This window comes from Octopus sinensis, linkage group LG5 (genome assembly GCF_006345805.1).
Source record: "Octopus sinensis linkage group LG5, ASM634580v1, whole genome shotgun sequence".
Classification (NCBI taxonomy): domain Eukaryota; kingdom Metazoa; phylum Mollusca; class Cephalopoda; order Octopoda; family Octopodidae; genus Octopus; species Octopus sinensis.
In genome coordinates this window covers 38,282,801-38,295,562 of record NC_043001.1, presented here as the reverse complement: position 1 = coordinate 38,295,562, position 12,762 = coordinate 38,282,801, and the positions used below count along the sequence as shown (strand labels likewise).

Here is a 12,762-nt window from a genome sequence, read left to right as displayed (position 1 = left end):
CTCTCTCATCCACTAGTTTTGCCACAGATTCTTACAACCAACCCAACCACATGCCATCTCTCTCATCCTTCTCCTGTCTGCTGTATTATTATCATCATCATCAAGGAGACACACTGGCAGAATTATTAGCTTGTCAGGCAAAATGCTTAGCAGCATTTCATCCACCTTACATTCTGAGTTCAAATTCTGCCACGGCTGACTTCGCCTTTCATCCTTTCGGGATCAATAAATTAAGTACCAGTTCAGTACTGGGATCAATGTAATTGACTTAACCCCTCCCCACAAATTTCAGACTTTGTGCCTACAGTAAAAAGGATTATTATTATGCTGCTCCTCATCCACCCATCCCTTTTTCTACAGTTTGTCATCCCTCCTCTACTCTCAACTTGTGTACCACTGATAACCCCAACTCTACTCAATTTCTACAGTTGCCACCTATTCTTCTCTACTTATCATCCCTTAACACTTGTTCATTGTATTCACCTCATCCATTCCTTATCTCTAACCATCTCCCACTCTCCTACAGCCTCTGCTCACTCACACTTCAAGTTCTCATCCTTACCTCATATCATGAGGGTCCACTCTGACACTCACCATCACCATTTCTATCTCTCTTTCCAGATCCACCCTAGCCACTTCCAACCCCTCTATAATGTGAATAGCCACATAACTCCTCTACAGTACCAAACCTGTTGTTCTGGCTCCTTCTCCTCTCACCCTTCATTCCATAGCTTTGTGCTATGGAATGAGGGGTTAAAATGTTGCGTTATTCAATAATATTACACTGTCTCAAACACTTGTACAACCTTACTTTTGAAAACAAGTATAAAAATTTCTTACCATTATATACCATGAGGCATTGTAATGAAAATAATCGTTGCATTTGTAATACAATTTTTTTCATCAAGCATTATTTCAATACAACTGCAACAACCATCCACTTTAAACAGGCTTAATCAAGCACAAGAGCTCGTCTTAACTTTTGCAAGTTTAAATTAATTACAAAGAGAACAAATAAAATTTTTGGGGTTATTCAACACAACAAACCATAGATGTAGTTATAATAAATGTGACTAAGAGAAACTCACTCATAAACTTTGACTAATTGGTAGAGACACATGAGAGCTCCCATCCATGTACGGTGATCTTCAGATTGTATGTACCTAGAAATCTTCTCTGTAAGGTCAGGCCATCTTCCCGGATAATCATATTTTATCATAGTACTGAGACATACACACAGCTGAGTACTGGAGGATAAAAAGGATATTAAATGCTTTAGAAAACTGATCTTTAGTTACATATGACTATATCACAGAATATCAACAACTAAATCAGATTATATATATATATCTCAAAGTATAGAATCAAATTATAAATGAAACTTCATAATTGCAACAATTGAAGGTAAAATGTTAACTCAAAGAACTGTTGTACTTTCTCCAAATCTCCCAATCCTGTTAGAAATTATAGTTTGATAAAATGTAGTTTATCTTGTATAAAATTATAATATAACTCTTGCTTGCTTGGATTTAGATGAAATTTAATGATGATTTGTGTCGATTGTTTATCTTTAACTGTTGTCATGTCACTTACACTTGCCTAAGTAGGTTGAATACTAGTAAACTGATTAAACTTAGGTGTTTGCACATATATTTACAAGATATCAATTTTTGTCACTGAGCTGAATGTGTGCTTCATTTAGTCCTTGTAAATTGGAAGCTGAATAATTTACATTAGAAAAATCTTTACAAGATATGTCTTCTCCATTCAGAGATTTTTATAAGGCCCCACGAATTAGTGTTATTTATATTTATTGCAATTATGTGATCTCCTCATAAACCTGCTAGTATGTAGGGACCCTACATTTAAAACATAACAGTAAATAAATACTTTTTTGTTTTTAAATTCTAACCATTCATTTATGAAACCATGAATTCAATATCAACTACATAATACCACACATATTCAGAATCAATAAATATTGGTGTCACTTAGATGGTGTTTACGGATAACACTGAAATGACACATACGACTTCCAGTTCAAACAATCTTTGTTTAATTAAAATCATTTAATAAATAAAAATAAATCATTAAATATTATTACCAAATTCTAACTTGCCACTTGAGATACAAATTGTCATTAACCCTTTCGTTACTATATTTCTGACCAAAATACACCCCTTATGTGTTTCAATTAATTTCTAACAATCATAAATTTAAACTATAACTTTTTTATTTATCAATATATTAATGTGATTTTTGGAAGATAATTTAATGAAATGTCCTCAACCAATTCTATACTATAATTTTTGTCACAAAGTGACTAATTGCAGGTAGATACAGGTAAATTCAACAAAATATAAAATTATTAAAATTTTTGTTCAAACATCGCTATAGAAAATATTCAATTGGGTATACAACAAAATTTTACCATAGAATTTGTTATTCTGGGTAACTTTCTGATACTCATAATAATATTTATGGCAAAATAGGCCTTAATTTAATTTAAGGTTGTGGGAAATCACAAACTATCCTTTCTTTCGCTTTGTTTACATTTAGCGTAACGGTTCGTTTCCGCCGTAATTTTCTGATACCCATAATAATATTTATGGCAAAATAGGCCTTAATTTCATTTAAGGTTGTGGGAAACAACAAACTATCCTTTCTTTCGCTTTGTTTGCATTTAGGTAACAGTTCGTTTCCACCGTAATGATTTCAAATAGGCTCATTCGAAAAAGTAAAAAGAAATAGTCTAAGGCTTTACTCTCCTGGGAAAGACTGTGGCTTGGTCCAGTTTCTTCAGAAAAATCACTGAAAAAAATAGTTTTTAAATTTTCACTCCATTCAGGTGCCAATTCATTTTCTTTATCGTTGTCGGAACTCTCGGATTCACTGCTTTCATTTTCGGAAAATGAAACATCGGATTCATTATCAAATACCACGTGCTTTTTTTTTTCAGTCATAGAGTTAGATTTATCAAGGTCTTCAGTAGAAAATCCTTCGAATTCTGACTTGCTGCTTGATATAATGAAATTCGTATCCATTTTTTGTCAGAATTACAAATTTTGAAAAAACAATAGGAACAAATTTCGGAAAAAATCTCCCAAAATTGTAGATGAACTGTTTACGAAGTATAATCACGTGTTTTCACGAATGTACTAAAGAGATTTGTTCTGATATTCTCATTTAAATATGAATAGCTAATTGCGGGCGGTTTTGGGCGGCTTGGTCACATGAACCAAAATTTTTTTCGGGCGGCTTTGGGCGGTTTGGTAACGAAAGGGTTAAGCTTAAAAATTAAAGAAAGAAAACTTTAGAAAAACTCACTTGATAAAATGCATAAACACCCACATTCCAAACTGGAAGTCATTTACAAGAACATCTTTCCAAAATAAGGCTAAACTTTGTTTCTCACATTAGAGTTCCAGCTTTCAACCAAACAACATTATTTAAACTGCGGTTTCATGCAGTTCAGAATCTGGCAACAGTTGTAGTTATTATTTGCAGATAAACACTTGTTTACTACACAATTTACCCAGTAGGTTCAGCTTTTCTCCAATCAACAATATTAATTGTCCATGTTCAAACCCCATATTTTCTGATATATAAAACATGCAGAAAGAGAGGACTTTTACCTGATGGTATCAGGGGTGTGAATGACAGCTTCAATTATGTTATTTCGAATAGCGTCTCGATCCTGTTCGTGGATGTTGAATGGCAAAGGATCTGATACTTGTTCAGCTTCACGATCATGCCAGAATTGGATCACCATATTTTTGAAATAGATGACACCTAAAGAACATTAAAAGTTTTAAACTTTTCAATAATATACATTGCTGTTTGAAAAATAAAATGATTTATATGTAATAACAAATATTGAAATGTATTCCAAGATAACTGACATTACATATAAAATTTGAAAAGAAAATTTTACATGCAAGGATAAAAGACTGAATTATTTGAAGCAAATGGTATAACATCAGGTATTAAATTCATAACAAAATATTCATATAGACAAGCTCTGATACTTTTAAAATAAATTAAAGAATGTTACATGTTACAAAACAATTTTACAAACTATGCATTAATTTCATGATATTAATTCACTAACCCTTTAGCATTTAAACAGGCCATATCTGACCAAAATATTCTGTCTGTTTTAAGTTCAAACTGACTAGATCCAGCTTTTCCAATTTATCCTACAATGTCATTCTAAGAATAAAACAATCCCATCAACAAAATCTCAAAGCTATGAGATAATGCATGATTAATTCAAACCATACAAATAAATATTACATTCAACAGAGTAATCTGAATATTAAAAGGTTAAATGCACAAGACAAGAATTTTTGGTTCAATTCTCAACCCTACAAAATAGAACCTGTGATCAATAACTAAACTAGTAGTTCACTGTTTTAAATATGTTTGCAAGTGAATCAAAAGGCATTGGAATGTTTTAGCATCTTATTACTGAATTCATTAATTGACAGTCAGCTTTGCCTTATTTTTCGTAAAATAAGTACCAATGTCTTCTCTACAAAAGATTGCTTTGCGCCTAAGAAAGAAAATATTTCTTCTTGTATTAGCAAGTGCCACAAAGTAGATGTAACCTCCTAGCAAACAAAAACTCACCTACTCTTGAAATCATTGAGTAAAATCAAAGAAAATTTCTCCACACCGGTAAAAAAAAGAGAAAATCAGATACTTCTGCAAATTTTGAAATTTACAGAGGAAGTATTTTAAAATTAATATTTTTGTATAGACTAATATAACATTTAAATAACACTAACCAGCTTGTCGTACAGGCATTTCCAAATCATCTGACATGACCACCTGCATCATCAAGGTGGGAGCAAACCCAGCAATCTTGTGGACCTGAAAAATATTTTATAAAATAATTTTATGAATCCCTAAATTAGTAACATTTTTTTTTTAAAGAAAATTAGCAAATAAAATACATCTAGAGATCAGTTCAAAATATGAGATGCATCTTGATAAGTAACACAATAATTTGAGAACTTGAGTGAATATTCAAACATTGAAATTACACAGTAATTTTTGAACTTGCATCAGCTTTCACCTTGAAGGTTTAGGTAGCATTTAAACCTTGATCCTCAAACCACTAATTTCCATTAAACAAATCTAATTTGAAGCTAATTTGCTTTCAACTGACAAAAAACATATTTGAACAAATCATCAATACAAGATTAATGCAACCATGCCTTCATTTGTCTACAATAGTAGCACTCAAGTCCACCCATGAGAGATTAATAGCAGCATGGATGAAGTTTAAGTAAGACTTTAATTAGCATGAGCAAGCCAGACTATAAAAGTTTCATAGAGCAGTAGTATTCTTAGATACTAATTACTAAAACTCTTCCAAATGATTGAGATCTTAAGAATGAAGAGGCCAATTTTCAACAAGCAACTAATCTGTACAACACAGAATTTAATACATATTAGATTACCCTTAAAAGCTGTATCTTAATTTCCTAAATGCATCTCTCTATGTCATTCTTGAACTAATCAATTGGTGAAAAGGAAAATTCCAAAGCAACTCATCTACATTTTGCAGATGCATGTTTTGAAAACTCCAGTCAAAGTTATCTTTAGCTAGTGCTTTGTTACTTTTCATTCAATTCCATTCACAAATCGATCTACATCATATTTAAACATGTGATAACAATAGTATCTAGCATAGCAGCATAAACGGGAATTTTTCTAAATACATCTCTATATCATGCATTAATTTAACAAAGCTTGCTACAGGCACTCAGTGTTCAAGATATCAGCAGCACCTGTATTTCTCTGATTATGACAAGGCTGATATTATATCATGGCTCATTAACTGTGCAATGCACATTTGTTAATATACCTTGAGAATGCTGCAACCAAAATCAGCTTGTTTCCCAATCATCATCATCATCGTTTAACGTCCGTTTTCCGTGCTAGCACGGGTTGGACGGTTCGACCGGGGTCTGGGAAGCCAGGAGGCTGCACCAGGCTCCAGTCTGATCTGGCAGTGTTTCTACAGCTGGATGCCCTTCCTAACGCCAACCACTCCGCGAGTGTAGTGGGTGCTTTTTATGTGCCACCGGCACAGGTGCCAGGGGAGTCTTGTAGCGGCCACGATCGGTTGGTGCTTTTAATGTGCCACCAGCACGGAAGCCAGTCAAGGCGGCGCTGGCATCGGCCACGTTCGGATGGTGCTTTTTACGTGCCACTGGCACAGGAGCCAGTCGAGGCGACGCTGGCATCAGCCATGTTTGGATGGTGCTTTTTATGTGCCACCAGCACAGGTATCACAACTACTATTTCCGTTTATATTTATTTCGATGTTCATGTACTTGACTCAATAGGTCTCCTCAAGCACAGTGTTTAAAAAAGAAAAAACTGAGTACATGACAATCAATGAGAATGAAAGCCACCCACCAATTTGTTCCAATGATGGCACATAAGTCAACAAGGTCAGTAACTTCATATACCTTAGATCTTCTAATGCTGACACTAAGAAAGACTTCCTGATATGCAATATGTTCACTTTCAAAGCTGACATGGGTTAGATTTGGTTAATCACATTCAGAGTTTCTGTCCTCTTGAACAGGTTCAGGAATCACATTTTACTTTCATTATATTTTAGCATGGTTTCTATTAGGTAGACACCATTATCACCAACTACTTAACATATACTTAGGCTAATTTTATCATGGAATCAGTACTAGAGAGATTTCCATGTCCTCAACAAGACTTAAGAATTTTCTTGAGCTTATACTGTCTCTACATACATATATCAGATGATAAAATCACTTATGTGAAATGCAATAAAGCAAAAGTACTCAATACTATTAGGTTGAATGGAATACCTATTCAGAATGTCTGTGAGGGTCACTACTCAGAACTTCTCATATGAAATTGTCAAATAACTGGGTATCAAGTATGAGCAACTTCAAGTAGCAACTAACAGACTCAGCTTTGAATACAATCTCACAATTACATATGCAAGATCCTGCAGTTAAGTGTACTGAGTATGTAGAAATTCCTGATGTAAATACCCTCGACCATACTGTTGATTAAACTTGTTATATACATTTATCCCTTATCCACACATTTTAATTGAAGCTTTTAATCACAGTCCAAACTTTACCTAGGTCGCTCCTCGCGGTGATATAGAGGATCTTCATCGATGCCTCTACCAAATTTAGAGGTGGTCTAACGAATGGGATCTGTGTCTGAACGTGTCAAAGTGCTGTCATCTGCCTGTTGGCTCTCCTGCAACTCAACTTGATTTCGAGCCAGGTCGTCTGCTGCTGGAGAGGACCGATCAGGTAAAGGACCTGGGTATCTTGGTGGATTCCTCCCTTTCGCCTTTGGCCCAGTGCGTCCATGCTGCCAACAAAGCACGCGGAATTCTGTTCTTGATTCGACGGTCATTCGGAATGCTCACAGCAGCCATATTCCTACCGCTCTATGTCACGCTGGTGAGACCCATATTGGAGTATGGGATTCAAGCCTCTTTTCCTTATCTCCTCAAAGACATACAGCATCTCGAAAGAGTCCAGAAGCTGGCTACCCGCATGGTTTATGGTCTCAAGAATTTGTCTTATGAAGAAAGGCTGAAGACGCTCGACCTTTATTCTCTAGAAAAACGCCGCCGCCATGGTGATCTCATTCTCACTCACATCATAAGCGGAAAGTGTAACCTCTCGAAAGAGCTGTTCTTCACTCCTGCTCCAGAGTGGCGGCTGCGGGTTCATTCCAAAAAGCTCTACCTGCGACGATTTCATCTCAATCAAAGGAGAGGAGCTTTCTCCGTCCGGGTTGCGGATCCCTGGAACAAGCTGCTAGACGAGATGGTGAAGATGCCGACGACCGCTTTGTTCTAAGTCTCCCTTGACCCCAAGTGGCCTGAACTCTTTACATGAACACCACCCTGTACTTAACTCCATGTCCCCCTACATGGCCTTGCTTTTTGCTTTTGAGCTAAAATTAACTAACTAACTAACTAGCCAATAAAGTTTTCACTGAATCAGTAAACCAACTTACTTCATCTAAACTTCAATTAAAAAAAAAATCAGTAGTAACCAAAATAATGGCCACAATTAACTACAATTACTAGATTATTATTAAATTATGACAAGAGAACCTTGATTGGTTTTTGCACATACTGACTAAAGGTAAAAATAACAGAGAATTACACAGATCAAACTAAGCATTTTTCAAAGCTTTGACTGGTAAATTACAGGGTAACAACACATGCCAAGCGGCACTGAACTGGAGCAAAATCCTACATATGAGAAAATTCATATTGAGTACAGGCAAGTCATGTGGACAAGAAGTTCACTTCACACTCATTTCATTCTAGATTTAGAGTTGACCAATGCTTTAGGAGTAAAATTTAGTGTATGCAAACTGCAGAAGCCCAGTGTATGTGTATTATATATATACACACACATACATACACACAACTTCATTAGTATGAGCATACAATGCCAGTAGTTGATAGTGCCACGTGAATGGAATATATGGAAGAGGGAAATAAAGAAGACGTATGACAAACTAGTAAAAGCAGATCTTAAGAGAGTGACCTTCACAAAGGTGATAACTAGGTATCCATGATCTATACTGAAGCAGTGTGCTGGAAAGAACTCACCCACTCTATACAAGTTTGGTAAAATAGATGTAAAAATGGTGATGGACAATGGGATGTATATCTAATTTGAGATTCTATAACCATTATGTTTGCTCTCCATATTTTACTCAACATCTCACTCACTACAATGAAAGCATGAGAAATAACATGCCATCCAGTCTGTATTAAATCATTCCTTAACATCAAGCATTCTTTATTGCTATCCCTCTCTCACTTCGTTTCATTACTCTCTCTTATCACATGCTTACCACTAACCATTTTCATTATTGTTGTCACTCTCGCATCTATTACTCAATAGCCCTCTCTTATAACTCACTCTTCTCTCATTACACTGCTTGTATTCAATCTCCTTTCCAACAATCATCATGTAGCTATCATTCTCTCTCTTCCAGTCCTTTCTATATCACACTTGAGCTCCACTCACGGATTCTCTTCTAGTCCTCCTTCCTATATCACCCTTCTGCTCCACTCACCATTCTCTAATATCACCCTCTGGTCCTCTTTCAACACTATAGTGGAACTTAAGATAGAAAGAACTATAGTCTTGCTCAGGACACAATACCTTCTCTTTCCATAAGCTAATAAACCTGCTTGTTGTTCCTTCACCTGTATTCATATTTTGTTTTCTGGAAACTACAGGAAGCTTGTAATCACATGAATGTCAATATTCATGCTTGTCACCAGTTGAAAGCTGTGATGTTGGCATTTCTACTCTATACTTTTATAGACCGTTAAAATATCCACCAACTGAAAACAGGTAAGAGTTAAGAATGTAAGAGCATCTGGCTGTAAAGTCTCGTCTCAAACTCAAACATCTACCACTCCATCTAAACCCATTATTCACATGGGTGTGAATAATGAACACACACACAAACCACATTTGTGAAATTGTATGTGCACTGGCAACTTTATAAACCTTTTTCAATAATAACCAATTTCACTTTTGGTTCTATGATGCAACTTCTTGTTTAAAACCTTCATTTATGTACAAAACACCATATAAATTTATATGGTGTTTTGTACATAAATGATGACAAGGTTATTTTTACTAAATTTTTTCCATTATTTTCAAAATCAATTTAAATCAATGGAGTGTTTTCAACAGAAATAATGGTAACAAAACAGTTATTAAATGTGGTGTACCCATTTAAAACAATGGGCAAAACCACTGATAAATTTATAACTTAAAGTCTTTTCACTTTTTATTTAACAAAAAAATATCACAATGCATAAATGTTATTGTGCTTCTTACATTCATGATAGTGGAATAAAATAACTAGCTTGGTGAGCCCCTCATTCTACTTCACCCTGATTTTGAGTTGTTTATGTGTAAGAAGGATGTGGTACAGGACTATTTTGTTGATATATGTAGTGACTGCATCTTTGAGCTCCGGAAGGAAACTAGGCTGTTTTGGAGGCTTCTGTTCATGGAGGCAGAACATGCTGAGCAAGAGCTGTGTGTTGTGTATAGATGACACTTATACATTAATGGCTAAGAAAAAAATGAAGTAATGCATCATCTGCATAGAAGTATGCGACTTAGAAGTTATGAGATACAAATGATCAAACAACAGAAAACTAGGCTGCAAAATTGAAACTGGAATATTCAAGGAATATTTCAAAAGAAATATAAAATTATGACGTGTCTTGGGTGATGGATTTTTTATATCACTAATACTGCAACACAACCCAGTAAAATCTACACTATTCTGTTGGAACAAAACTGAATATCTATTGTCCTCGGCATTTAACATCCATTTTCCACACTAGCATGGGTTGGATGGTTCGACCGCGTTCTGGGAAGCCAGGAGGCTGGACCAGGCTGCAGTCTGATCTGGCAGTGTTTCTACAGGTGGATGCTCTTCCTAACACCAACCACTCCATGAGTATAGTGAGTGCTTTTTACATGCCACTGGCACAGGGGCCAAAGGAGGCTGGAAACGGCCACAATCGGTTGGTGCTTTTTACATGCCACCGGCACCAAAGCCAGACATGGCAGCGCTGGCATTGGCCACGTTCGGATGGTGCTTTTTACGTGCCACCGGCACGGGTATCACAACTATAATTTCCATTTGATTTTTATTTTGATGTTGATGTACTTGACTCAATAGGTCTCCTCAAGCACAGCAGGTTGCCCGACAATCCAAGGTACTTTGGATGGGCTGGGGCTGCTATGTGAAGCTGGTGCAGGAAACAGCCATGAACTCATGCTATTTGTGTGACAGAATCTGTTTTCTGAGTATCTGTCCCTGTGCATCTGTCACACACAAAAGTTATCTTCTCCGTTAATTTTCCTTTGATGTTGCTGCACCTCTTATGCATCCATAGCTGACACTGGGTACATCTTATGGAGTTTCTACCTTCACCTATCTACAGATCGGGAAAGGCCACCTACTTGAGTGGTTGCGTGATGAGTTCACCTTCCTACTTACTAGAACTTTAGTCTTTGCTACATTCACTCTAAGGCCTTTTGATTCTAGACCTAGCTTCCACACCCAAAATTTCTTTTCTAGTTCTGGTAGTGATTCTGCTATGAGGGTCAGGTCATCAGCATGGAGGAGCTCCCAGGGGCAACCCATCTTGAATTCCTTTGTTATTACCTGGAGGACTATGATGAATAAAAGGAGACTGAGGGCTAAACCTTGGTGGACCCCTACTTCTACCCAGAATTCTTCACTATACTCATTGTCAATCCTAACCTTGCTAACGGCCTCCATTCGTCAATCTCCAGTTTCTGCATCGCCTGACAATTGACCGATGAATACAAAATGAATTGAAAACGTACAAAGGCCAGCTGAAAAGTTCACAGGCTGACAAGATACTTTCATGGTATGTGACCAAAAGAGGTTAATTTTTTCAATATAACCCCCCTTGTGATCCACATACTTTTTCCATCGATGTTGCAGTGCTTGGATCCCATTGATATAAAGCTTTCATCCTGTTGGTCAAAAAAAATCATCAATAGCAGATACAACATCATCATCACAATACTGGTTCCTGGCCAAACGTTTTAGTCAGATGGGGCCAAATCAAGAGAACAGGGAGGGCGACCAACCAGTTCAAAGTCACAGTCATGCAAAGCCATTGAAATCAAGGACTTGTGTGCTGGAGCATTGTCCTGATGAAAGAAGACCCCTTTCGTCAGTTTTCCTGGACATTTGGTCTTGATAGCCTTTTGTAACTCCTCAGCAAGTAGGCTCTTTTTGAAGACAGCCACTAAACACATTGCCTTTTGCATCCCAAAAAACAGAGGCCATTACCTTCCCTGCAGATCAAATGACTTTTGCCTTTTTTTGGAACATTCTGCAGTAGGATGATAAGAGATGTGAGGTGTTGTAGATAAGGCTGTGTCAATTTTAGCATCTACTTTTTCATGCTTACACAAGTCAGATGGAATTTCTTAGAGCAAATTTTCTATGGTCAAATGCCTTTCCTGTCACCAGCCCTCACCTGTTGCCAGCAAAGTATTATTTCCTTTTGGCCAAACATGTTTTCATGAAGACCAGAGGCAAATAATATTGCTTGCATTATGGTGATGCTCCTTTACAACCGCCGCATGATATCAAGACACGGGTACAAACAAACATGTGTGCACACAAGTTTCTACCTACCAAATCTACTCAAGGCTTTAATTAACCAGGGTCTATAGTAGAAGACACTTGCCCAAAATGTTGCACAGTAGGTAGTAACGACACAGCCATGCCTGCACAAAGCATCCAAGAGAATCAAGATACAGGTGAGAAGTATGTACAAATTCATAATGCCATACTTGCATTGAGTGATACTGAAAAGAGACATGGAAGCGCTACTATGAAAATCTGTTAAATGTGAAGAATGCATATGAGAAAAAATGTCTTCTCAGCACAGATCTACCAAAGGGAACAGTCATTTTAGTAGATAGCACTATGAAAAACAAGGTTCTCAAGATAGAGAAAGCCCCTGGTCCATCATGAATTACAGCTGAAATGTTTAAATTATCCAGCAGAATACGGTACAGCCTAGTCACCAGTACAATCAGACTGTATGGAAGGTGCCACGTCCAGTAACCACGGCAGCATCATAATCAACACTCACAAGGGCCAATGATTAAAAAAAGGTAATTACAGAGGTAC

The 12,762-nt window shown here is 36.6% G+C and overlaps 1 protein-coding gene across 3 annotated transcripts in view; it reads right to left on the bottom strand.

The window, feature by feature from the left end:
- LOC115212396 (importin-7) overlaps nucleotides 1–12,762 on the bottom strand; it is a 65,993-nt gene that overhangs the window by 39,636 nt on the left and 13,595 nt on the right. For all 3 annotated transcript variants that reach the window (XM_029781284.2, XM_036503333.1, XM_029781285.2), the window contains exons 2-4: nucleotides 4,791–4,875; nucleotides 3,636–3,792; nucleotides 1,089–1,247 (exon numbers count right to left, since the gene is read on the bottom strand). In XM_029781284.2, coding sequence (XP_029637144.1) covers nucleotides 1,089–1,247; nucleotides 3,636–3,792; nucleotides 4,791–4,875 — 401 coding nt within the window. The remainder of the gene's footprint in view (nucleotides 1–1,088; nucleotides 1,248–3,635; nucleotides 3,793–4,790; nucleotides 4,876–12,762) is intronic.